We start from the raw sequence: 27,566 nt of genomic DNA, 5'->3' as shown, positions 1-27,566 counted from the left end.
TACCATTTTTGCTTAGGATCTTTTACGTAACTATTCCTTTGGAAGAACGCCAACGGTAATAGTCGATGATTGCAACATCGACGCGATCACTCAATTGCTATCCTGTATCACTGTAACTGCTCGTTGCCGTGTGTCAGTGTTGTCAACTGACTCCTTGTCAATATTATCTGTTTTTCTCAATCTGGCGCGGTTAGCAGCACTGTCTCGTATCGCTCACTTTGCCATGCGTCCTTATCTCAGTAGTATCTAAAAATTAAACGTTTTGGTGAAAATACGCACAGTGTCGCCCACTTGTTCCACGTTAACTGTTTTAGATTGTTATCACTGAAGCGATTTCTTCAAGTCACACACTCAAAACTTTGCTTTAACACAAAAAAATTATTTTTTCCGCTCTTTTGCCGGACCAGCCGCGCGAGAATACGGTGCGAACTGTTCGCAGTCTCGGTCGTCTTTCAACTGGAAGAAGAAAGAAACTGAACAAAAAAAAACAACAACATAAAATAAAACGAGCTGACAACAAGAGAAATAGAAAGACGGTGGAATGTATAGAGAGCGGTTGCTGGTTTTGTTGGAACACACGCACTGGCGCAGCGTTAAGAGAGAGAATAAGAAAAAGACTGAGAGAGAGAGATTTTGAGCAACTTTCCCTCGCGTCAACTAGGCAGCCTAGTTGCTGTGGTGGAAAGAGAAAAAAAAAAGAAAAAAAAAAAAAACGTGTATAGGTTTTTTCATACCGGTAGACTTTCCGTTGCGTTATATACATCGTTTCCCTATGTGGTGTGCCGTTGGAGATAGTAGCGGGAGATACGGGAAGCTTGATACGGTTCAAAACAAATAGAAATGTGAGAGAACCCGCCTTCATCCGGGTTTTAGATTATTTTATTTTATATTTTTTTTTATCTCTTTGACTCTTTCTTTTTTGTTATTCGTGCGATTTATTCACTTGCGACCTTAAGGCAGAAAATTACAATATTTCTCAATAGATGGCACTGTTTTTTTTGTTTTTTTTTGGTGACTCACGACTGCCGGTTGAGTAACATACGCAACCAGTACAACCAAAAAAAAAAAAGACCCACTTTCTTTTCCGTCTTGGTTTTGTCGACGCAATCGATGCATTTAAAAAGTCTTTAAAAGGATATGTTTGGCGGTGGAGCCATCGGTCGAAATTTTGATCAGCACCGGCTTACCCTAGAGCGCGAATCTTTTAGCATACATCAGAGAGCCAGCGCAGTGGGGAGCTCCGATTTACAGTTGATATACATTGTGTATTTCAAGTGCAGCACGTAACGAAAAGAAAAAAGAAATTTGAACTCAATGAGAAAAAAAAATGAATTAAGCATTTCTTCTTGTTTAAATATTTACTAGCTAGAATGTTCCAGGGGTTTAGCGCGAAAACAAATCTCTGGCAGAACTTGGTAGGTGCGGCGTGATTGATTCCATTATTACAAGCGACTACACGCACGGAGGCTCGGCCGATCGGATGCGTTGAAATATGCGGCCAGTTAGGGTGGGCGTGAGTGAGAAGAGTAAGCATGTTTAGATTGCATAATAGGCATTTTGAATTTATCTGGGAAAGTTGCATTAAAGCGAAGCGTGTAGGGACTTGCACTCGACAACATGTGACAACTCGTTTTTTTATTTGGTAATGACAACTTTGACCGAGCCCGTGATTTCAGTGAATTCCTTGGAATCGAAACAGGCGATCAGGCTGTGCTCTCCGGCGAATTTCGGTATCAGTTTGGTCGAAATAGTTAGCTTTTCTCCCGGCGCCAAATCGGGGTAGTCTCTGAAATCGGACCGCGTTAACCCCGGCCCTTCGAATGCCATTTTACATTGCGTCAACTGCATCTTGAGACCGTTGACGAAAGTGAAGGTGACATCTAGCGGCTGACCCACTTTTTTCGCCCCGTCCACCTATATCGAGTATGTTCACGAATCACTTTTTTTTTTTTTTTTTTTAGGTTTTCCGATAAATCAATCATAATGTGTGTGGGTCACGAGCGGTGCTAAACGAGATCGTTCAAAGCGAATCACTACCTTAATGTCTACGGTGGGCATAATGACTTGGAAATCGTCCTCCTCGATCCAAGTTTGATTGGTTTCCTTGACGGTGGCCGCTGCGTGCAGCTTCATTATGCCGTACTCGACCAATTTACTCAAGTAGTCTTGGCTCGAAACGGGCAGCCTGAGTTCTTCGCCTACACACAGGGAAAGAAAAAAAAAGAGGGCGTGCAGCATATAACAAGATTAAATAAGAGTCCAATGCAAGAGATTGGTACTCATAAAAAGGGACGTAATAGTAGCCCCCTGAACTTGGATAAAGAATCGACTGGTTCCCATTTGTCAAGAGTTGCAAAGCTGACGGATGATGGTGCGGGTGGGGGGGAACATGCGGAACAAGGATTGGATCGTATACAAGTATAAACAGAAATATAGGAAAAAGGATCATAGATGGAAGCTTCGGGATAAGATGGGTCGGAAGGATGTCCGTAGCCAAAGCACTCTCTCTCTCTCTCTCTCTCTCTCTCTCTCTCTCTCTCTCTCTCTCTCTCTCTCTCTCTCTCTCTCTCTCTCTCTCTCTCTCTCTCTCTCTCTCTCTCTCTCTCTTGCTCTTCTTTGGCTGGTATGTATAGAGTATGTCTTACGGGCCATCGGCTGCAAGATGTAAGTTGCCGAAGCGTGACGGACTAAGTGCGCCTTCACTCCGTTGTAAAAATTGGTGGTTGCCGACAGTGTAGCGTTGATGGTACGCGCTTGTCTCGAACGGTTCTGTTTCACCAGCCGGCGGAGGGGGGGAGGTGAAGAAAGTTAAATGATTCACATTCAGTGAGGTATTACGTGTGTCGACGCGTCTTGATCAGACATACCTGCAGAGTGACAACGACGCTGAAAGATTCTCCGATAGGGACGCGTTCCAGCTCGATCAAGTCGAAAACAACATCCTCGGCCGATTTCTCGGGGTAGCGGAAAAACCGTTTGGCTCGAACAGACGATCCGACGGCAGTTAATAGGCTGATGCGCTCCTCATTCGAACCTGATAGTCAATAAAGACCGAGAGGGAAAAAAAAAGGGAGAGAGGGAAAGAACGATTAAGTGTAGATGGAAAATGACTGACTGACTTTGCTCTTGCTGCGTCAATGATTTCCGAAGAATATATATGTATATATAGTCGCCGAAAATTGTGTCGTTTCCGTTTTCGCGGCTGGTTGGACCGTGCCCTACTGCGCTACCTCCCTAGCCCAAAGATGGAGTTGCTTGTTTGCCAAAAACTCACTCACCCTCTGATGATTTGTACGTGTCGATGATGTTTTCCGTGTCTGATTGGCCAAACGTGTCAAAGACAAAAGGTTTCTTTGTCAGAATCTGCTTGCCGATTCTTGTTCGCCAACGATAAAGAGTGAAAAAAAAAGAGTGAGTGATTAAAAATGCACGTTTTCGTTTCCGCTTTGTTTGGCCGTAGTTCTTACTTGTAACGATCGCAGCTTGCCTGAACGAAACCGATTTCAGAGTTTTTGTCCGCCCGCCAAGATATGCAATCTGCGCGTTCAAAGATTATTAGACACTTGTGTTTTGCGATCCTCGTTACGTGGATCGTAATCAATTTTTTTGTTTTTTTTTTCTTTGTTTTTACCTGCATTTACGGACGCCAAAACGAATGCGACATCGTGAACTAGTCCAACTTGTCCTTTGCGGACGGCCTCTACCGACGCCGGACCGCACTGATAGAACCCTGTTTGGGATGGGGGGGGGGGCGGGGTTCGTGATAGAAATCGTAAATAATAGAAATACCAAAAATGTACGCAATTGCTATAAAAGGCCTGATGCTGGCCAACGCTTGTAATATTAAAAGATTCCTTTTACTCCATTTGTCAATGGCTATACGTATACACGTATACAATGCAATATCATCAGAGCTGCTATAGAGCTATACTTGTCCTCTATCCTTTTGTTTTGACTGTCTTGGGAGAGATACATAAACTCCAATGACAACGCATTTTGAGTCTGCTATCGTTGCCATGTCCATCTAGCTCTTGCTATCAAATCTAGCGGAGAAGGTCTGGAGATCCTTTGCCGCCATCATCTTGATCAGACTAATGGTTATTTTTATCTTACAAATTGACTATGTGTTTCAGACATTTTCGGGAATACGACATTAGTTTATGTCATGCCTGAGGTCAAATTGACGTGCTAGATGTTGCGCTAGAAGAGACTAATAGTTTCTTTTTTTCTTCTTTTTTTTTATTGACGAAAAGACTTACCGGCCGAACGTTCTTGGGGCGTAGCATCAATGGCCTGCCAGCCACCGTAACCTAAACGAATTGACACGTAAAAAAAAATACTGAGTTTTAATATTTTTTTTTGGGAAACAACGTCGGTTAAGAATTACCTTTAGGTAAGTCCGGTCTGGCCATCCACGCCTCTACCCAAACGTGGAAATTCCAGATGGAATCAGTTTCACCGCCGGGGTTGAAGGGATCAATGTCCATGGGGTTGCCCTTCTCGTCGAAGAAGCGATCAATCGTGAATGTTCCGTTCGTGTCGTGAGCCGAGACGAGATTAGAAACGGGGCGGGCGGGTAGACCAAGAGCGCGGCAAACTATTTTCGTTTTTTTGTTTTTTTAGTAAAAAAAAAAAAAAAGTAAAGACGAACAAACATTCAATATAATTTTGCTTCGCGTTTCATTGCGATGGAAATGTTTGATTATTTAGCAGGGGTATTATGTGTACGCACAGCTTTCAAAAAAAAAAAAAAAATGTGAATTATGGAAACGCCAAACATATTCGCTCTTTTTGCTTTGTAGTGCGCTTCCTAGCCCTTTCGCGTTTTAATGGATGTAAGCCGAACGGCCGCTTCGTCTGTTTTCTTTTTTTGCGTTGCAAACTGACTTGTTACAATATGCCCTACATTTCTCATCAAAATTTTGAAGCAGTAAACCAAGAGTCGTCGTGCTCTCTTTCACCCGCATTCAAGTTTGTTTCCCTCTTCATTTCAATCTCCGGTCGTTCGCCCTAATTTCACCTCCAGTAGAAACTCCATGTTTGCGTTTTGCATTCCTTGTTTGTTTGTTTTTTTTTTTTTTTTTTTAAACCATCTATTTTCATTCATTTCCGTATGAATGCTGGCTAGCGATCTTTAATCTGCGAGCTTCATCCGGAACGAATGAAGCTACTCAACAAAGTTATTTAGCTACATCGATCTTGGATTGATCCCCATCGGAACTCGTTTCAAAATTTTTAGATTTCAACGAATGGCGATCTTCGTTTTATTATGAAGTAGTTTTTTTTTTTAATGTCCTTACCTGTGGTAAGAACACCGGCAAACACCCAGCATTGGCCGTATTTGACAGGCATCTTGGTCATCAAATAATCTTCGATGATTTTGACACTGCCCGTCCAGGCAGATGGAGCTGTGCCGTCTTCGTATTTGCCGTCCCATCTGCCATGCAAGATGCCATTATCACCATCCGCTTGATTGACCTGCATTGATGAAAGACTCGTGCTTTAGATCCAACTGTTTAGCATTCAACAGAGGCATTGAAATTGTTCGCGTTTCTCCTCTATCTTGCGGAAGCTATCTCTTAAAGACCGTTCTTTATGGGCTTATTCAAAACGTTCTTCGCGTACGAAAAGATTGCTGTTACGTCATGTGAACGAACCATTTTGGTGAGGGCGCGCGAAACGACGACTGGATTGGCTCGTTCGAAATGAGGAATTTTGCATGCTTCCAGCAAGTAGATACAGACGGGCAGGGTGGCGTCGTCGTATTGACCGAAGACCCACTGACGTCCTCTTGCCGTGCCGTACGAGCCCATCCAAATCTTGCCGACGTCGGCCAACACGTATTCGTCCAGCAGAATGCTCGCCTTACTGTGACCGTCTTGTTCGCTCTCCATGTAAACGGTGTCATCTGATGACCGTGCAGTTTTGTAATCAGTAGCAGCAGCGTAGCGGGTGTATCGTATACAATATGGAGGGGGTAAAAAAAAAAAAAAAGAAACTTTTTAGTCAGTGCCCCATGTTTGTTTGCTTTTTTTTTCGAAAAAGCAGATCAGGATGGCAGCGAATTGCCGATTGGTGAGCACGAAGTTCAGAGGAGATATATACACATAGGGGATGCCGTTGATGACACAGCGCTTTGCGTCATCTCCCCATTCACAATCCGGCGGGGAAAGTTTACTTGCTTTCGTCTTTAATAATAATCATAAAAAAAAAAGGGAAGCCAATCCTTATGGACAAGCTGTGTACAGACCTTCACACCAAGGATTGAAAAGGACGTAGATATCGTTGGGGCAGTTGTAACGTCGGAGTCTCTCGGCTGCGTCGCCAGTCTCTCCGGTGTAGACCTCCAATTTCCATATGCCGATTGGGGCGTCCACTGGAATTTGGACCTGCACTCGTTTCAACCCCATCAGCGGTTTTTTTTTTTTTTGGTTTTTTTTTTTCAATGACTTTCTGTCTCATTAAATTCCATGTACGATGGCAACAGCTCAACCGACCTGCATAGTAATGGTGTCTGCGTCTTTGCCGACGACGCGAATGTCCCACTGGTCACTTTCTTTACTGAATTCCTCTTCATCGCCTTGGACGTTGAGGATACCCTGCGTGTGTTTGATAATGCTGGGATTCGGACCTGATAGTAGGGTGATAAGAATCGATCAATCCTTTTTTTTTCAAGAAAGTGGGGGAGGGAAAAAAAAGAGAGAAAGATAGGGAGAGAGAGAGCTGAGCAGCTATAGATCCGAAGTCGAGATCTATGACGGAAATGGAGGGAAGAGCTCACCCAAATTGAAGTGAAGACGGAGGAGATCTTTTTCGGGGTTGAAAGACTTGCCGTCGGCGAAGCGGATGATGAAAGTGAATGGCTGTCCACGACGCAAGATGGCCGTCTCGGGTTGTCGGTGCACCAGCTCGTAACGAACGGTCCGATGCTCGGTCGCGTTGTTCTTGGCGTAGAAGTAGACTTTGTCGATGACCAGAATATTTTTACTCGGTTTCGGAGCCGACAATACTACACGCGCCCACGACAAACGGGAGATTATTAGTAAGGGCCGGTTGGAAGGGCAATGAATAGTATTTTTTTATCAACAATACCGCTAAAGCTGTTTAAAGCCCGGTCTTCTCGTCGCCGTCCTTCGACGTCCAATTGAATTCGCCTGAAAAATCCACTGAGCTCATCAAAAAAGTCCATTTTTCGACGACGTGATTTTGTTCTTTCGAAAGATGTATATCGAATAAGGCGGACACAGTGGTGGGATGCTAATGGCTGTTTGATGTTTTATCGTGAGAAGTTGTCAAGCAGAAAGAGCTTTGCGACAAGCGATCAAACGGCGACTAGCAGCAAAGAGTTGTCATTAGCTTTAAGACTCTGAATGGAACGGCTGTCTCGATGATGTTCGGCATCCAGCTTTCGACTTGGCAAGGCAGTCACACGTTGACTGAGAGCTACGCGATAAAGTACTGCAGTTGTGTATCGATGGGAGTAAAAAAAAACAAAACAAATCAAAATAACGGAAATCAAAACATTAAGTCATCCCGACTGTGACAAGGCTCGCACGGAGACGTTGTGAGAGAAACAGGTGCCGGACGTTGATTGCGGTCGAAAGATATCTAATAACGAGAAACGAGTTGACGATTCCAGCCGTCTGGAATTGGCTCAAATCTGTTTCGACCCCAAACGTCCGGTCCGGATGTCCGATAAGACCCAACGAGACTTGAATAATAATAATTGTAATAACAATAATAATAAAAAAAAAACAGACGCTGATTTTCTGTGCTGTCAGTGTGGTTTCCCTTTTACTCTTTCTTTTTGTGTGTGTGTGTGTGTGTGTGTGTGTGTCTGTGTTTTTTTTTTTTTTTTGGTGCCATTCGGCAACATCTGTCAACGACATATGAGCGATCGACATATCAAGCGCATTCTTTACCGGCGGTTAGCTTATTGCCGCTACACGGGTCGCTAAACCTCAATCCTGTTCGCGGAAGGGGAATATCTTGCTTTTAGGGAAATGTACATACAGAAGATGTTCTAAATAGCTGAAAATCGTTTTCATGAAGCGGCTCGGATTGCGCCCGCACGAAAACGTCTGACACCAGTGATGAATTATATATTGGGATTTCGCATTCTTTTCCATAGTCGCCCTTCAAACTTTAGCGGATCGATGTGGAAGAAAAAGCAATAAGGGATTCTTTGAAATGAAATGCCATTGGTATTTTTATTAAAAACCTTTAGCATTTTCCAATGAGATTTTTTTTTTTGTGAGTCCGCTGGAGATTTTTGGGGGAAAATTAACTTTGCATCAACTTACCGTAGGCATGTTGAATCCCTTTGAATATGGACGGTGCTGCGACGTGTTAATTGAAACTATGGCTCTCATGTCACTCTGGCGGAACGCTATAATTGAGAGCCTAGTTATCGATGATTCAATTGAACTGAATGAACCCCCATTATGTACAAGCTACGAGCTACCAAGTTTTAAATCATTCCCCCGCCCCCTTCCGCTATTGTTTTCAATTCGAAGATGACAAATCTAGTTGGCATTCTGCCTACTGTAAGAATTAGCAATAAGCTAATGTTGATGATAAAAATGACTGAGACGACTCGTACTGATGTTGATTCATTTCTTCGCCGCTTGGCTTCTATTTTCCTGTTTCTTTTTTCGATCAAAGGATGAAAGAAGTGGGGGGTCGATAACGAAGACAAATTGTCTAAAGGAAGCGAAAAGAGTGGTGCAAACTCGTGCTGCGACTATCAAAGCGATTGCACGTGATGCGTGAACAGGGCGAAAAGCCTCTTGACTTTTTTAAATGTGCATAATGCGGTGGCGCTCTGTTTGTATTTCGGAACTAAAAATGCACTCTGTTTGTACATTTCTTTTTAAACGTATACTGATATGCCTGGTGTGCGTAAAAGAAATAAAAAAAAATGGAAGAAAAAAAAAAGAGAGAGATTGGCCGTGGCCTTCTGCGACCGAATGCGCGCGCCCAATTCGCAATTCCCGCCATTGGCAGCTCATAGGAGATTTCCGGATCAGTGACGACGGAAGACAAAACGACACAAAAAGCGAGATGAAAAAAAAAAAAAGTCCAGCCACGTCTGTCGCAGTGTGTGTCTACTCACTGTATCAGTGAACGCATCAGTGGTATACATAGTAATAACAGTCGAGTGGGTGCTTATGAGCTTCCTGGCTTGACAAAGAGTTCGTCATTTTGGCTTGTGACTTACGACTCTATTAGATTCAGTCTAGACCCTACACGGTGCTGTATTGAATACGACGCACAGTTTATGATATGCGTACGTGGCGGTCATTCGAAATCAGTGCGCTTAATAGCGCACATTCGACCGCCGATCACGGTTCCGTGCTGCTGCTAGTCATCCGTCGCATTCCACGCTGAATCCACTTCATTTTCCGGGCATTTTCGCGTTTCTTCTATTTTTTTTTTTCACACGGCGATGAAATTAGTCCTTCGTTACGCTTGTCGAAATATGCGACGTGCTGTTTCCTCGAGTAATCCGTTAATTTCCTGGGTAGGAAAATATAACACTTAAAATTGAATTTAGAAATACATTTTGGAATAGCACTAGACTTCGCATTACCGACAGAAAAATGTTATATGAAAAAAAAAGGGCGAATTGTTACCGCACGGTGTTGGTTTGAAGCGTGTCACGTTCAACGACGCCTATCGCCTCGTTGTTATCGACACGTTGCCTTCTTTTGTTCAAACTTGATTGCGCTTGTTATCAACAGTAATCGTCACGTATCCAAAAGCTGCGGTTTAAAAACAAACGAAACAAAAATATGAAGACGCAATGAAGAGAAATATGGTCATGGCTTCTAGCACTAGGATCATTCCCTAAATCTTTCCTCCTACGTAAAGGACCCAAAAACACGTATTAGCCGATATTGCTGTTGTTCGGGATGATGGTGGCGGTTCGCGGCAGCAGCACGCCTGCGCCCGCGTCAATATTTTCATCGAACGACAAACGAACAACCGGTTACAGAGTCGATCTGGTACGGAGTGAAGCTAGTAGCTAGTCAAGGTGGACACGGAAAAGAAGGCAAGCAGCTTTGTCCCAATTGTTTTATCAGCCATTTCCAATTGCGTTCTTTTATTATTATAATTTTTTTTTCTTTTTCTCCGCTGAATGAGGAAAGGGAACAAACGAATGAAAATCATATCAACGCTTGGCAGTCAGTGGTCTTTGAGAGCGAATGCGTGAACGAAGCGCGCATTGTGCGCGCTCGATGACATTGAATTCTCCGCGTATTTCTTTTCTTTTTCCCCTCCAACTGTTTGTGTGTTTAGCTGATTGAATGTTACGACGAGTGCTCTCCAGTGACCGAAATTCAAATTAAACGTTACATATTTTTTGGGGTTTGTTGCTGCGACATCTGTCCCGGAATCGATTGTTTGCCTCATCTTTCTTCGTCGTTCTGTACCGAAAAAGATGAAGCTTCGCGGCCCAGTGACGGCACCGTTAGGCATCTTGGGTCTTGTTCTGCTCTTCACATTCTGGATGTCGCGGATTGTCTCGGCTTGCTACGTGGAATCTAACGGTGAGACTCGGGGTGTTAATATCGCACAACGAACGTTGCCGTAGCACAATCGCTGGGTCCTCCTTTTCCTTTGTCTCGTTCCATCTTTCCATTTCTCTATGAATAAGACATGTTGATCATGGCTTTTCCTCCTTTTCGTTTGCATTTTTAAGGGTCGTCTCTATTCTCTGAGCGTTATGCTCGAGATGAAAGACGAAAAGACAGTCACACTAGGTCGAGCGAGATAAAGAAAATAGCAAGAAATGAGATACACAACGTACGCAACACATCGTACTTTACAGATGTGAAAAAGAGAGAGAGAGAGAGAGAGAAAAAAAAAAACATGGTTACAGGAACAACTAAAGAAAATACGAAACGAGAAAGAAGAAGATTGGATTGAGACGTTCCTGTAGGAATCCAGAAGCAGGAGATAGATAGAGATGGGCAGAGGGATCCGAGATTTTGTATCGTTGCGTCGTGCTCCCGTGTTGCGTTCTGATGATACTCTTGGGGGCCAAAAATGATTCTCTTCCTTGTGTTGAAATGTATCACCACAGCTAAGGTATCATTTTCCAACATCCCAAACTATTTCTTGTTCTCTTAAATTCTATCACGCCACTTTCATTTCGACTTTATTTGTTCTCTTGTCAACTTGATTTACGTTGCTCTTTACCTGCGCTGAACAGCCACCGACAGTGTGGCTGACTTTTGAATGGCCTTTATCATTATTATTATTGTAAAAAAAAAAACAATCCGGAATTCGTTCGCGATCTGTGTAATCAAACTAACTCGTTTTACAATATTATTTTGAATGGCGGACAGGCGGTTGGCTTGATTGATTTCCACCGCGAAGCGCACCTGGCCACAACTCTTCCTCCTATCTCGTTTAGATTTGAATCGTTCTATGAGGTTTAATAAGGTTTTAGCCGTGTGGCCTAAGCTATCGCGGGAGTCAAAGCATCCCCAGTGGCACATAGAAACTAACGCTGCCATAAAAAGGCAATAAAAAAAAAGGTAGATGGGCGGTCTGTCTTTTGCAAATAAAACGCGAAAACAAGAAGGACACGGTTGGGAATTCATCAAATTCAAATCAAACTTGGTGCTATGCAATGCCCTAGAAATGAAGCACCGTTAATTAAGCATTATATAAGGGACAGAAATCACGTTGGTGGTATTTTTTTTTATAGCGAAAACCCAACCAAACGATTGCGTATTCATCAGAGAAAGGCGGCGGCAATTGTCCTGCGCTAGTTAGCCTGATGTCACTTTCTGCGCTACGGATATCGCCTTCCCGTGTATTTATTTATTTGTTGAGGTAAACGAATCACGGGCAACGTGAATTTCGTTCCCAATATACCCCCAGATCCGAAGATACGCGACCGCAATTCAATTGCAATTAGGATTAGATAGCGTGTAGGTTTTTGTTAGTGCTGGCTGACGACAGTGACATGTAACGTAAACAAAGAAAAATGAGAACTACCGTACGTTGCCGTGAAGAATACAGATAACAAAAGAAAATACAATTTGAACGGACAGTGACTCCCGGCTGGCTACCATAAGGGCAGGGAGGGAAAAATGATCTAATACCTGACACGCTCAGCTGTTGGGTCGTATGCATTGCGGACACCATAGACGGAGGGAAAGCTGTGAAACACGGTCTCGAATTTAATGTTTACACCGTAAAAGAAAAGGCAAAAAAAAAAAAAAAAACATGAAGAGGACGACATCCTGGTAGAATTGGAGAACGAAAGCCTAGCCATAATCGATGAGCCAAAACTACTTAGTATAATATTCTCATTTTTCGATGAACGGTATTACGTTACTAGGTTGAAAGGGACCAGAAAAGGCGGCTTTCAAATTGATGCTGATGGGGGCACTGGCTTGCCTGGCTGTTAGAGACATTTTTCTTTTTACCTTATTTATGGTTACTAGAATCCTCGAGTAGCGAACTGAAAATCGGACACACCCAGAATTTTTTTTTTTTCTTTTACCTCTTGTAAGATTGGATTCCTTATGGAAACGATTGCGTCAGGAAGCCTTCGTCGCCCGAATTATCAGAATCGGCCTCGCTGACATGTCCCCCCTTTTTTTTCTTTCACGTATTTCGGTGAAATTACATCTGAATCATTGAATGATATCGAAATTGCATATGAGGAAATAGTGCTAGGGTACTATTTAGAAAATGATGTCTTTTGAAAATAAAGATGTGTTCCTTTCCTTTTGCCCGTTTTATGGTGCGTGTCAGCTAACATGATGAAATTTGCGGTTCAGCTGACGACACATTTTCTTTGATGATGACTCAAGAACCGTAGGGTTTCCAGTTCCACCTTTCTGATTTCTGCATGACTCGTGTCCATTTGTAATTTACCTCTTAGTAAATTAAATGACAGTTAATTAGGATAGGCCAATTTGGAGGGACGGTAATAATCAAAGGATTTTGTTTGACACCTTGCAATCGTCGAATTTCTTTCTTAATCTGTATAAGTAGCTCTTGTTTTAATTTCTTTCATTTTCCAAGTGCATATCAAGTGTCTCCCGCGAGACTCCCGCAAACTGAAGAAATGCGACCCTTGGCGGATATTGGAGAAGACTACCAAATTAGCGCAAAGCACTCCCTCGAATGCTATTACATTTCTTCGATAGTTTTTCCTTTTTTTTTTTTTTATTGCACCGGAGAACCAGAAGAGAAGTTGGGAAAGAACAAAAGAAAAAAGGGAAGAAGCTTCTAGTTTTGAAAGATGTGGCGTCTTTGAAAATTTGACGTCTGAAGGGATGCAACGAGATATGACCCAATTGGTTTGCGACAATCACATTCATAAATAGCTGTTGGGGAATGGGGATGTCCATGAATAAGCGGGTGGATGTAATGGGAAAAAAACTGTTAACAGACAAATACACACGCACGCTGAGTTCAGAAAAAAAAAACCAAAACAAATAACGGGAGATACAACCGGAACTAAACATGAAGCCAAGACATCAACGAGGGGAATAGGAGTGAAGAGATTTAGGCATTATTTTTTTTTGTTACTCCAGTCGTAAATAAAACAAAACAAAACAAAAAAGTTTCGCAGACACCCTGCCGTTTTTTCTATTTTTTTTTTTCATTTTTCACTTTTTCTTTCGTTTTTGTTTTAAAATTCAGTTGCAACTTTTCTCTCTGTTGATCCTTTCCAAAGAGCTCGTTATTCCGCACACTTGACAAATGGTGGATAGATCGAACGAAAAATAAAAGAACATTTTTTTTTTTTTTTTTAAGATTTAGTGATGCAAAAAATAAAGGGAGATATAAGCGTGGGTTTGCCTTCGCAACTGCTCGTCTATCTCTTATCTCTGACTAAGTTTCTATCATCATAGGGCGGATGGTGTACTATGAAACTTTTATACGGTATCGCATCATCCGGCAGGGAGTTTTCACACCGAAGGCATATTTCATGGGGTAGCGGCAGCAGAAAAGAATCGACCCGCTTTCAACGCATAGTCAGGCCTCCTTCCATGTCTTTACCGTTTCATGCGGTCGCTTACACCCCCGATCGCTTGACTGGAATCGATATGCAACGGTATGGAAAAGAGCACTGAGCAAAACTGCAATTAAACCCTTATACTATCGTATCTGTTCGTACGCTGTGCTATGCAGAATGATCACTCTTGTTCGAGGATAAATGGGCGGACGTTAAAGGAGGACAACGGAATCAGTGAAAATGAATACGCAAAGAAAAGAAAGCTAACACACTGGCGTAGCAGCCGCAGTTAGTTTTGGGTACGTTCGTTTTAGCATCTTGGCTTTTATAGTGAACTAAGATCCTCCTCCGAATGACAGAGGCCGGCTTTTATGTTTCGAAACTGGCTGAGGCAATTGTTTCTTTTTCGCGTTTGAGATAGCAGCAAGCTCGATCGTTATAAAACTTGGTAGACTATGGCGCGCCTGTTCGGTGCATTCGACCGGTTTTTTTTTTCGTGTATAGCGTAGTTTATTTCACGTTCCGCCTCTTTGAGCATATATTTACTCCCGGTGTTGAAAGTTCTTTGCACGAGAGGGGGGGGGGGAAGAAAAAAGGGGATGTTGGAAAGACATCACCTTGGCAGACGCTACACGCTCCCATCATCTCGACGCGGATAAGCGAACCAAGTCCACGATCATTGCAAAAAGAAAAAAGAATGTTGTGACAGCGCTTGTATTAGTCTATCCATATCGCAAGCCTATTGAAATTCATCATCTGTCCTTTGTTTGCAATGTGCATTCTGTTGATATCTCCCTTACCATCGGATGGCAGGATATAGTCTACAACATTATTGATAGTGCGCAGCTGAGACTGATTTACCACTCACTCTTGGTATTACATTATCACGGCGATATGGCCTGAGAATAGCCGCGTATCGTGTAGGCGGTCTGCCTCGAAAATAGCGTGGGCAGGATCTAATGGCAAATCCGAGGCGAATCCGGCAGCAATGCAATTCGAGCAAGACGTTATGTGTTCTACATTCTATACCTTCTCATTCCCTTGTTTTGAAACTACAATAACTTAGATTTCCAATCATCAGTAATACGTTAGTCCGTTCGTTCGGCTTTCGTCTTGGTTCCCGTTCACGTTCGTTGTGCAGAATATGAATAATTGTCATCGCGGCTATTTATTATTCGCGTTGCGGCATGCGCGAGCTTACCTACTTTTGGAACCAGTAATGTGTATGGCATACATTGAGACAATCCCGTTATCGATTTTTTTTTTGTTTCCTTGCATTTTTGTTTTTGTATTTTTTTTTACGAGGTTGATGTCGTTTACGTAACCTAACCTCCCTCGCTCTGACCGTTAATTTGCATACTGTACTAATAATGAAATTATACCAATATGGTTTCCTCTTCTAGAGATAAGAAGCTCGATGATGGATGACGAGTTGTCTGCAGGTTTTATGCATATCCCGAAATATGTGGGGGGGGGGGGGGGGGGCAACATTTCATTGCGTCGCCTTTGCCCGGATGTAGCTCCACCCCTCCATCATCTTTTTGCCCTTTGCTTTAAGCTCTTAATGTAATACGAGGCAGTTGTCTACTAATTTCTTGATTAATTATTTCGCGACTTCGGTAGTCACTTTTTTTCACTGCAGGATGTCGAATTTATTTAATTGTATTAAATGTTTTGTTTTGTTCCCTTTAGGGATGCGGTACTCGAGAGGTCCGATGTCGGTGGCGGAAGAAGTGGAGGGCCGGGAGAACGACGAGAAGCGACTGTTGCGGCACTTGATGCGCGGCTACGAGCGCGATGTCCGTCCAGTCAAGAACGCTTCGACGCCCGTCGTCATCCAGTTGAGCATCACTCTGACTCAAATCTTCGACATGGTACGCAAAAAAACAAACACCCAATTACATCACTTCCCGTACGTTCCCTTCCCGCAATACCATGTAAAGACATATACATGCCCATTACTCCAAGTGTTTATGTCCATTATTTTTTTTTATTTTTTTTTATTTTTTTTTTGCTTACGTCGTTTTCAACGTCGAGTGCCTCCGGTTCCGTCTAATCTCTGTTGGCTTTTTGCTAGTTTTGAGACGAGGACACTTGTGTATTCGGTCAAGCCTTTTTACACCAACGTACACTAACAATGGCATACGTCTTATATGTCTTTTAGCGATACGAATCGCAACACCCTACTCGGCTGCGATTGCTGGCAACAACGACCCAAACTCTCTCATCAACCATTCCCAGCCGAGCCCTAACCAACCCGACTGCCGAGATCCTCGAATTGATAGCTTCATTCAACACGCAAACACACACACACACACCCCTTCTCACCCTCCACTCTCCCATACACACACACACACGTACCCCTGTTTGTTTTGTTTTTTTATTCCTGGCGTTTCCACAATGGAGGATATATCCATATCTATGCGTGCGTGAATGTGTATTCACTAAGGATCTTTCCTGTAAATTTATTACTCTTTTTTTTCTTTTCTTTCTTTCTTTTTTTTTTTGTACGCAGGACGAGAAGAATCAAGTCCTCACATCGATCGTCTGGCTGGATCAAGTAAACAACGCCTCTAATGCTTACTTGTGTATTCTGGTTTCTCCGGGTCTCTCCGCCGGCCTCACCCATTTCCTCTTTGTCCTGGTTTTTATTTATCTCGCTCATTTATTTCGTCTGCCTGAAAATAATCAGAATGAGACTGTAGGAAGGGGAATATTACAGCCACGCCCTTGTCTGTTTGATCTCTTTCAACGCGGTGACCAAAGGCGAACGAACTGAATGGCATCCCTGGAGATGATAGTATCCCCGTGTTAGTTGCAAGAAAAGCCGGATAATTGGCCCAAACACGACCCAGCCGGTGCAGTGGAAAACGAATTAGCGAGGCAGATGGTGTTTTTGTTTGTGTGTTTTGGCTGTTGCTGTTATTTACATTCACAGCTCGCGCACAGCCACCGCTCCTGCAATCTCTGCCTAACAAGCCGAAACTGCGTTGCTGGCAAAATATAGAGATAAAAAAAGATGCGAACTCGATGTCGGCCTCGCAGATTGATATTCTTAGAAATTGCCTCATATGAACCTATTAGTCACGATCGATTACCTTCGATTCGGGTGCCAATCCTTTCAACTAGCATGCAGTAGCGATAACGAGGAACTAATAACCGACTATTTTTAAGTTCCAAGATCAGTCCATGTGTTACTGTTATTATTTTTAATTTTGCTTTCTTCTTTACATGGTGAATCCATTCGTCAGACGGAAGAAAACTTTTAGAATAACCCCTAGAAGCGAGAGATTTTTCCGGAGAGACAGAGATACTCTAAATGAAAAATCGACTGATATATTTTCTTTCTTGGTTTGTTTTCAACATTTCACCTTCCCATCTTTATTTTCAGGAATGGAAAGACGAACTGTTGACGTGGGATCCCAACGACTTTGGCGGTTTGAAGATTATGCGGATGCCTTGCGAGAGGATCTGGCTGCCCGACATAGTCCTCTACAACAAGTAAGTTCAGACGTCGCATAAACTTCTATTGATCCCTCCGTCGTTACCTAGTAGTACTTTTTTTTTTTAAAGCATTGTGAAGACGCATTGGTTGATTAGCTACTGCCAATGTCACCCTCAGTACATGCGTAGGTCAAATAATTTTAAGGTGAATGAAGCGAGACTTTCTATGTCAACCCTTCATTAGCGCGGCAACAAAGACGTGCTAGTTTGTCTAGTGATAATCGTGAGCCGAGAAAGTACGGACATTTGGCCCGATGTAAACTTGCCCAAGTTTCCGTACTTCTTCTCGACTGGCTTTGCCTTGTCGCTATAGAACAGCTGTCGATGATTGACGGCGAATCACTTGCGCACGTGCTCGTGTATAGCGCCAGACTTCAACCCTGACGTTCAGTACGACCAATCCACGACGTTCTATTACATGCGCTGTACCATAAGACGATTTCTACTAACTTTTGATTTCCTTTTTCTTTTCTTCCACCAAATAACAGCGCCGATGACTACACGCGCGGCTACATGAACAGTAAAGCCATGGTGAGCTACGACGGCAACGTCTTCTGGCCGCCGCCGACCAAGTTTCGCAGCACTTGCCCCGTCGACGTCACCTACTTCCCCTTCGACGACCAGACGTGCGTCATGAAACTTGGCTCGTGGACGTACGACGGATTCCAGGTGACTTCGAAACATGAATCGCAGAATGTTTGACTTTTGAATTCCAAATTTCTTCCTTTCGTTTGACCCCGGCTGTTGTCAAGGTCGACGTGACCAACCGGACTTCCGAAGTGGATCTCACTAACTACGTGCCCAATGGCGAGTGGGAGCTGCTGGAAGCGCGACTGATCCGCAACGTCGTCTTCTACAGCTGCTGTCCGGAGCCGTTCCCCGACTTGACGGTGACGCTCAAGATCCGGCGCAAGATCCTTTATTACATGGTCAATGTCGTCTTGCCCTGCGTGATGATGTCCGTCCTGACCCTGCTCGTCTTCTGCTTGCCTCCGGAATCGGGAGAGAAGATCGCACTTGGCATCACCGTCCTACTGGCCTTCTCCGTCTTCATGCTGGCCATCGCCGAGAAGATGCCAGAAACTTCCGAGTCAATACCTCTTATTGGTGAGATACGTTTATTGGAACAATTCAGTTGACAATGAAACGAAATTGAAGGAAGAGACAGGCGGTGTAGCGCAGAAAAACAATAAAGTGATAATAAATAATAAATAGCGTGGGTGGGAAGAGTGCGAGACGTGGGATCATGCAAGGATTTTTTTTTTTTTTTTAATATCGTCGATTTTGTTTGGAAAATCAAAAAACATGGGCTGCGCACCGAAACAAAATAACAAAAGAGAAAAACTTGAGCCTCTTATACAGAAATGATATCTTTTGACAGGATTTCTTTTTGACCGATCTGTCCGTTTTCCGCAGGGATCCTACAACAGAGGCAAATTGTTTCCTGTCTTTGTTTCTCCTCCTCCTCCCCCCCTATGTGTCACATTCACTCTATCTCCGTCATTCTCATCTTTTCTATGCCCCCAAACAAGCTGATTTCGTCCTACCCTTTTTTCCCTCCCTCTTCCTCGTCTGTAATCGCATTGGTTATTACGTACGTTGACTGTTTGATCGTCGTCAGTGTCAGATTGCAGCAATCTGATTAACTCGTTATAATAGCTAGTCATCACACTATTTTTTTTGTGTTTGTGTGTCTTCCATTGCTTAGCTTTGCTTCTCTTACTTCTTCGCTTAGGCGTAGTTCCTCGAGCCATACAAATAAGGTGAGGCTTATGTCATTCGTCATTATATATTCATCCGCCGATGCCGCCCCCACCTTCGTACAACTTTGTACGCTTCTTCTAGATTAGTTGTTAAAATGTATCCTATTTGTTCACTCTACGTTGATTGAGCGTGCATGTTATGCGTGTCGGTTTGAATTCCCGCTCCATCAACTTCTTTTCCGGGAAAGAAAGACTGGGTGACGAACAACGTTCAGATTGAAACGATGGCGAATCGCTGTGTCGAAACAACGTCCCATGAATCTCCGCCTCTGCTCTTCGCCTTAGTAATCCTTTTTTGCTATCTAATATGGAGACGGGGAAAGAAAATACAAAATGATGGCAAGAAAAAGAAGTAGAAGTCACCGGGCGTGGAATGAGAAAGATAGAAGAGGACGGAATATCAAGGGCCAAATGGCTGTATAGTGGAGAGCCGGAAAAAAAATGTCGCTCAGGGACTTGATTTCTATATGGCCGACTGGTTTTCTTGTCAGCCGGAAAGAGAAAGTTTCATACAACGGGAAATATCAGGCTCTTCGTTTTTTCTGCAAAAAATCATCTGCAAGAAATGTAGAGTGAGAGGCGGAAAAGGATAGAGAACCGCATCCTGGGATACGACAAGCAACAGCAAGGACTAATTAATGTAACTCGTTTCAGACCTTCTGTCTGAGTAATCATATTGTCTGTCATCATCGTTGACATGTATTTACAGTTGAAAAGAAAAAATTATCTGCTTACCAGTTGGTGTAATCTTGCAATAGAGCCATGTTAGTTACTTTGATATACTTAATTTTTGATGCTCTTTTCGCCAATTACGTGAATAGGGATTTATCTGACGGCCGTGATGGCGATTACTTCGATCTCGGTGGTTATGACGGTGATCGTTCTCAACTGCCATTACAAGGGTCCGACCGCCAAGCAAGTTCCTCGCTGGATGAGAAGGTACGTCATCAACAGTCCCTCACCCACCCGTTACAGTTGCCGTTCGTCGTCTGGGCGTGTTGTGAACGTCTGTAGTGCTCATTGAAGCCGCAATCAAATGGGAAAGCGGGTGGCAAGATACTTCGGGCGGAACGGAGAATGACGAATTATCAGCCTCTGCTTGATTATCCGGTGTACTAAATCTACCCATTTTTTTTTCTTCGCCTTTCATTTTGCTATATAGATATATGCTGAAATCAAATGCTGGCAGATTTAACGAGCATCATCAGAAACGGCCGACGGCGCATTATCAGGCGTTTGAAGAGGCGGCGGCAACAGCCGGTGCCAATGCGCCCGTTGTCGTTCAGACCGGCAATTGTTTGGGTAACGGATGCCGTCACAAGAGCGTCATGTCTAGCAGCTCCGCCAGCCGAGAAAATATCCCATCCGCCGAATTTATGCACAGCGGTGGCGTTGTTGGTGATGGCATCGCTGATAACTATCGAGGTCTGCCCAATACGGCCTCATCTGTTTCCACAATCCCGATGACCCTCAACACTTCCGCCCCGCCCCAGTCGTTTCGATTCCGCGTCGCAGAGTACTCTGAAGAGCGAAAACGCAGTTTTGTCCGACTCAGCCGAAAGTATCGCCAAGCCCAGCAGAGCCAAGGCGCACAGGTCCGTAAACATATTTACCATAGAGCCATAGTGGGATACGTACATAACTTGAAATAGCAATCTCATCATGATAAGGATACGCTGGTTCTGGTTTGTTTTTGTTTTCGCAATGCTATTTTTCTTTCATTTCAGCCAGAAAAAGTCCGCTTTTTTGCACCCTAGTTGCGATTCATTTGCATAGAATGAATGTACAATGGTCATCCCCAGGAACCCGACTTAACATTACAAGACGTTTCGTCAGACAGGCCTAGTTTCGGAAGGCTTGTCTTTTTTGATAATGTTGGATTATATATATATTTATGTTTACATAGGACAAAAAGTTACATTTGTAGGGGGAAATCCCTAATTTCCACGCGACCTTAATCATACGGGATCTTTTGTCCCTGCGCTCACGTTCATTCTTTATGAACTGCAGATGTCCGAGAGAGGTCTACATGTAATATGATCACGAACTTCCCGGACAAAGAGCCTGATCTTTGTTGGTTTGACAAACGCATGCAGTTGACCGAGAGTATTTGCCCGTTGTACTGAAAATAAGCCCAATTGCATCACTGCTGGCCAAGAAGTTAACCAGCTGTTACTGAACTAACTGCTACTAAGTAAATCACGTCTTCATTGGACTTGCGAGTTAATGACATGAGCTACAATACTGCGAATAATCAATCGGAGAGTCGCGTTACAACGTGTTACGAAGAGTACAGTGAAGGAGCTGTAAAAATGATTCTAGAAACTACGGACCATTTTCTGTATGATGCTTCGAATGCGTGTGACAAACTGGAATCACAAATCGATGGGAATCAAAAGAATAGTCGACTTCTATTGCCACTAAAATAGAAGCTATAAAAACTGGGAAAATGAGAGTAAATGGATGTGTGATATTATCGGATCTTTTGGGCACTTGGACCACTTTAATGTTGGATTTTTTTTTTCTGGCCGAATCGTTATTCCTTTCCCGTTTTTACATCGCGTATGAATGGCACCCTATAAGGCTATTGCTTACAGATTTTTTTTTTTTGTTTTCTTCTCGCGGCCAAGTGTTTTCTTTTTACAAATCGCATTTTGTTCATCTGGTATGCGAGTCGGAGTCAAACCAAATACCGCAGCGTCCTGCACAGATTTGTGACGCGTCAAGTATGGACATAGAAGGGGTATTGTCGCCGCTTTGTTTGACGACGCAATGCAGCATTTTGATAGGCACGAAGAAAAATCACAACAAAAAATGGTGGCCGAAATAATTATCAGAATAACTCGAGCGATGGAAGTACAGCACGTAAATTGCCCGGGTATCTAATAAATTGTTGTCGAATGGAATTTTCTGCCTAGTGCTGATAGCCAATCCCTTTTTCTTTGTCATAATGTTTGTGCATCTACCTAGCGTCTAGAAGAACACAAATCAATGGAACACCCTCTTCTATACCAGCGCTGTATTCGCCTACTCTCAGTTCTTGATTTATGGGACGATCCACTCTATCTGGATCCTCACAATGGTCTACGTTATAGCGATGAGTTCCCACAAATATAAATGTATTTCCGTTTTATGGTATATCATCCTAATCTTGTGTTGACAAAGGCTTATTAGAACGTAATATTTACCACATTTTGTTTTATAACGCAGTGGTATGGGAACTGGAATGAACGAAAAATCCTTGTCGATATCTCATTACCAAATGTTGATGTTTATGTGTGTTTTGTTTATTTGTGCCATGTTTCATTTTCATTTCATTTTATTTATTTATTTTTTTGTTTTGCTTTCCTTGCAGACGGAAAGTGAAGATGATTACGGAGAGGCAAGGCTATCCATTAGCGTGCCTACATCCAGCCTACCTCATCCTCCATTATCGATACCCGGTGTAGGAGATACTGCGTTGGAATCGGGCGGCCTTTGCCAGTCTTGTCGGCGAACTGGCGGAGTGAGTGGCCCTGGATGCGCTAAGAATAGTCATCCGCCGTATGCTTTCAGCATGTCAACATCAAACAATGATCCAGATAATATGATGCGCTACTTCCTCGACCGGCAAAAGTTCACCGAAGAAGGACAAGCCGTCGTTATCGAGTGGCGCCAACTGGCCGCCGTTGTGGATCGTATCCTCTTCTGGGTGTTTTGTATCATGACCTCCGTCTCATCCGCTCTCTTCCTCATTATCATACCGGGATACAATCGTGGATGGTTCAATCCAAAACCCCTTTAAGTAAATAACTTTATCAATAGTTGAATGTAAATGCGCCTTCATCCATCCTGAATTCGGCGTCCTTATGGAGAACGTTGGCGACTTATTTTATGGCGCAACTACGATGTGAGCGAAGCTTATCAGTTTATCCAACCCAAACCAGGGTGATGTTCTGTATACAGAGTGTGTGGGTGTATATCTGTGCGTGAGTGTGCATTCTATTTGATTTTAACTTATGGCTGAAGGCCTCGTTTGAGCACAAGAGGACTTTGCCTCTTTGCAATACTTAAAGGAGCGCGCCACAAGAGTACAGTCAACGCAGTAGCGATTGATAGAACTGAAAAATGTAAATGTATTTACGTAGCTTAATCGCAAATAATAATAAAAATAAAGTTGGCTGACTCACGATTTTTCTCTACCTTGGAAATTTTTTTGGAACTACCACGTTAATGCCGAGTGCCAACTTCACTAATACGGTTGGTTGCTCGTCACATGATTGTGAATAATTAGTACACGTTATCGTATATAAAAAAACAACGTTTACGATTTGTAGCGTCGATCAAGATTGTGGGTTTGTGTGAAATGAACGGCTTTCGATATTGTGAGTTTCCGAGTTTGCAACATTTAGATTTCGGCAAAAACCAAGATTAAGTTTCGAACAAGCACTTTATTTTATTTTATTTTCAAAACGGCTGGCTTAAGGAGAAAACCAATAGCTAAATCGACATGGCATATGGCAATCCGTTTTACCCCAAAAAAAAAAAAAAAATTTCGGCCTTTTTTTTTCTTTTTTACAGCTATGGCCATCTATCGGCCAGATTCCTATTTAATTTTCTAAATACAACTTTACGCATTCTAGCCATATAAATATATAATTTTTTTAATTAATAACTTTATTTTATTAAAATATAACTATACAATAATTATTTTATTATATTCTACTTACTTAACTTCATTATTATTACTATTAACTATTAACTTTCCATTTTGTGCTGCAGCAATTATAATGAATGTAATTCTAATAGCAATGAGAATAATTCCTTGTTTTTGGTATAAATAATATGTTTGAGTAATATAAAGTCATTATTGGTTGTTGCGCTGTGAAAATAATACACAATAACGACTTTATATTACTCAAACATATTAATTTTCTTAAGTTAAATTTTCATTTGGATAAGTACTTTAAATGTTTAAAACCATTTAATTTGTGGCGGATAAAATTTCTCCGTAATGACTTGCGTCCACAAGAGGCGCCTTAAACCGTGGCTCATCGGACAGTTTTTTTTTCAGGCATATTTTTAGATTGGCTTAACGCGTGTAGTCTGCTGTCTACCTTTACTCGCTAGATAGACCGTCCTCGCTAGATTTTACTTCTTGACCTCTCTATATAATCTAATTTGTTTCATTCTGATCTACATTTTTTCTGTCCAGGGTCACAAGGTAAGTGTTTTCTTGTATTCCTAGTGTGATTATTTTAAACTATGGTTTTGTTTAACAGTGTGAAGTACATTTTGCCAGAGTGTCCACAAGCTGGTGGGGGCGGCGGTAGTGGTCCGTTGACGTCACAAAGTAAGATGAAAATATCGAAACATGTGTTCGAACTTCTTGGTGCTTTTTATAGTGTGGGGAAGGGGGACATTTCTCGAAGGATTGTCCACAATAGGGTCGCGGCGGTGGTGGAAGTTGTACCTGCCATGAGATAAACAAAAAACAAAAAAAACATCATTTTTAGTGCTCATTTTTAACGAAGAAGAGGGCAATGTAGCAAGGGATTTTCCTCAAGGAGGAAGCATTGGTAGTAGCAACTGTTACAAAGTAAACATCAATTATATCTTCACAAAAGTATTTTATGTTCCAGTGTTCATTGTTTTACTCCTAGTGTAATGAAGCTGACCACACCTCGAAAGGCTGCCCAAATCTCTTCAGTGAATTGACGGAAGATGGAAAGCCACATGAGCAATACATTCCAGAAGCTGTGACATGCGATGAAAAGGAACTGTTTAAGGGCATCGTCTGTGTGGGAACGCTTTAACAATTTTGATAAAGTCGTCCTCCATGTAAGCCATTTCTCGGAACTATATTTTTTTAAACTTATCTATTGGGTTTGCTTTAGGCTACAGAAAAAGATGTACTTCAATACAGAACATCATTCGAAGAAGCCGGCCTGGGCCAACTACTACTTTAAAACATTAAGAATTCTGGCTACATAAAACCAACACCTGTTCAGAAAGCTTCAGTTGTAGTTATTCTTGCCAAAAGAGGTTTCATTGCTTGTGCTGTCACGGGCTCCGGCAGAACGGCAATCCAATTAATTAACGCTGTGTAATTTTGAAACCTCGATGCCCTCGTACTGACTTGATTCGAATGGGTCGGTATGAACTGGGTAAGTTGAAGTAAAAGTAATTTTGAGTGGGCACGCCGGTGATTGCGACTACTAAAAGGTCCAATTGCATCTAAGATGCTCAACAAACCCTTCGTGATATTCGTTGATTAAGTCATCTAAAATTTTACATTTTTTCATGCAGGCGGCGTAATTGGTACCGGTTATGAACATATTGTTAGAACAAGGCGTTGATGGTGCGTCTCATGCCATGCGGCAAAAGCCAGAAGTTGTAATTGTCGCACCCACTCGTGAGTTGGCCATTCAAATTCACCGCGAGGCGTGTAAATTGTCCTACAGTTCGGTTTTAAAGTCTGTGATTATATATGGAGGAACTCTCACGAGCCATCAGCGGTCAAATCTTCAAGCTGGGTGCAATATTTTTGTCGCGACTGCGGGGCGATTCAAGGATTTTCTCGACCGTGAAGTATTTGACTTCTCGGGAGTCAGGTTTTAAATTTTGGACGAAGCTGATCGAATGCTTGATATGGGTTTCGGTCCCAATGTTGAAAAAATTGTCAATCATTCAACGATGCATCCGAAAATATGTCCTTGATGGCTTTTGAGTATGAGATTTCACTGATGTAATACTATTTGTTTCTCTGTAGGGAATCCGTCGTGTTTGTATGTTTTCGGCTACATTCCCAGATGACGTACAAGCGCTGGCTGCGACGTACATGGAAGACTACATATTCGTCACAACAGGCATTGTCGGTGACACCAATCCGGATGTTGAACAGCTGTTTTTTTTTCAGTGCTCGAAAAGAGACAAGAGACCTAAGCTGATCGAAGTTTTACAAGATGTCGGTGATGCCAAGACTATCGTTTTCGTCGACAGCAAAAAGACGGCGAATTTCGTCGCTGCATTCTCGTGCAATAACAACTTACAAGTAAGAATCAAAACTGTTGGAATTGGGCAAAGTGTCTTAACTTTAAATGTCTAGTCTACCAGCATCCATGGTGAGCGTAAACGAAAATCGTAAATGTCTCTTCCGAAGCTTCTGTCAGAAGAATATGCTAGCAATCAACTCACGAATCATGTAAGGTATGAAATATATATATGAATTAAGAGTTTTTATGCCTAATGGTGTTTTACTGTCTTATAGATAAACAATAAAAGCCGATGTCGAGGTGACGAAGAAAACAACACGTCGAGGTGCTGTCAAACGTGTCTCCGTTCCGGAGAAGGAAGCGCCGGAAGGCAAAAGGCGTCGTGGTGAAACAAAAGCCAATAAATACGTTGCTGGATTGGATGATGAAGAAATGTTATACGAAGGCAAAGGACACGCTGCCGACATCCACGCCAATCACGTGCCAGATGAGCCGGAGGCGAACAATGGATCGCCAGTCACATCCGTCAAAAGTGGACGATCTACTCGCGCAAAGGGCGCACTCAAAGTTCATTTTGACGTGGCCGAAACGGCGCATTCGCTAGTCAGATCCACCCGTTCGGCGCGGAAGACGGCTTCACCGGCCGAGAAGAAAGTCTCTCTCCAGCTGGAACGCGACCCCGACATTGAGACTTTGGCCGCTACAGCCAAAGAAGAGGAAGAGAAAGCACCGGCCGCCAAACGTTCACGACAAAAGGGCCCGACAGTATCTGCCGCAACAATGGCGGATGAATCTCCGGTCGTGCCGGCCACGAAACGGACACGTGGTGGCAAGAAAACAACTAGCGAACCTGAGCTTGTTAAGGAGGATACCTCATCGCCACCACCTCCACCTCGACGTACTAGAAACATCTAACAGCAAGACCCATCAATGAATTACCTATTTTATTTTTCTTTTGTTTTACCCATAATTTTTTACCCATTGAATAATTTGTTCACATATCGGATTCTATTCTGCTTTTGGGTTCACTTCTGTACCTCTTTCCCCAAGTTAACCTCATTACGTGTTCCTATCCATGCGTTGAGGCTCACTTGATTATAATTTTTGTTCTTTAAATTTTGTGTCCAATTTTCATTCTGAGCGACGCCCAAATAATTTTGAAGAAATACAGATTTTGGTACGGTTGGTTAAGTATTACACAATTGGCACGGATTTGTGTGTGTGTGCTACTGATGTTGGTGGACCTACTGCACGAGAGCCGCAACATGAATTTATCTTTCCCAACAATACAAAACTTACCATTGTAAACCCGAAAGACAACCAGCCATCTCCTTG

The 27,566-nt window shown here is 42.8% G+C and overlaps 2 protein-coding genes and 1 long non-coding RNA gene across 4 annotated transcripts in view; 2 read left to right on the top strand and 1 right to left on the bottom strand.

Annotated features, from left to right (window-relative positions):
* The window catches only part of LOC130689018 (neuronal acetylcholine receptor subunit alpha-10-like), a 35,308-nt gene extending 11,880 nt beyond the window's left edge, over positions 1–23,428 (top strand). The window contains exons 1-9 of one of the 2 annotated variants that reach the window (XM_057512037.2): positions 10,151–10,553; positions 15,683–15,864; positions 16,506–16,550; positions 17,382–17,491; positions 17,983–18,163; positions 18,247–18,601; positions 20,079–20,196; positions 20,420–20,852; positions 22,613–23,428. In XM_057512037.2, the coding sequence (XP_057368020.1) occupies positions 10,445–10,553; positions 15,683–15,864; positions 16,506–16,550; positions 17,382–17,491; positions 17,983–18,163; positions 18,247–18,601; positions 20,079–20,196; positions 20,420–20,852; positions 22,613–23,041 (1,962 nt within the window). In that variant the 5' untranslated portion in view covers positions 10,151–10,444 and the 3' untranslated portion in view covers positions 23,042–23,428. Of the gene's footprint in view, positions 1–10,150; positions 10,554–15,682; positions 15,865–16,505; positions 16,551–17,381; positions 17,492–17,982; positions 18,164–18,246; positions 18,602–20,078; positions 20,197–20,419; positions 20,853–22,612 lie in introns of those variants that run through there. The other variant, XM_059496376.1, reaches the window with a different exon arrangement.
* LOC130688975 (hemocyte protein-glutamine gamma-glutamyltransferase-like) lies at positions 1,245–7,439 on the bottom strand. The gene is made up of 15 exons (XM_057512000.2): positions 7,093–7,439; positions 6,782–7,009; positions 6,498–6,631; positions 6,251–6,389; positions 5,658–5,908; positions 5,301–5,478; positions 4,388–4,597; positions 4,260–4,310; positions 3,632–3,730; positions 3,468–3,537; positions 3,279–3,376; positions 2,868–3,034; positions 2,646–2,769; positions 2,038–2,198; positions 1,245–1,914 (listed from the first exon to the last, which is right to left on the bottom strand). Exons 1-15 carry the CDS (start codon positions 7,187–7,189, stop codon positions 1,636–1,638), a joined length of 2,286 nt encoding a protein of 761 aa, XP_057367983.1. The 5' UTR covers positions 7,190–7,439; the 3' UTR covers positions 1,245–1,635.
* Positions 23,429–24,327: 899 nt separating the features above from the next.
* On the top strand, positions 24,328–26,447 carry LOC132088147 (uncharacterized). Its single transcript, XR_009421422.1, has 5 exons — positions 24,328–24,460; positions 24,519–24,835; positions 24,900–25,077; positions 25,134–26,290; positions 26,345–26,447. It is a non-coding gene; the product is annotated as an uncharacterized LOC132088147 (long non-coding RNA).
* The last annotated feature ends 1,119 nt before the right edge of the window (positions 26,448–27,566 follow it).

Source organism: Daphnia carinata, chromosome 7, assembly GCF_022539665.2.
Source record: "Daphnia carinata strain CSIRO-1 chromosome 7, CSIRO_AGI_Dcar_HiC_V3, whole genome shotgun sequence".
Taxonomy (NCBI): domain Eukaryota; kingdom Metazoa; phylum Arthropoda; class Branchiopoda; order Diplostraca; family Daphniidae; genus Daphnia; species Daphnia carinata.
This window is presented reverse-complemented; position numbering and strand designations above follow the sequence as displayed.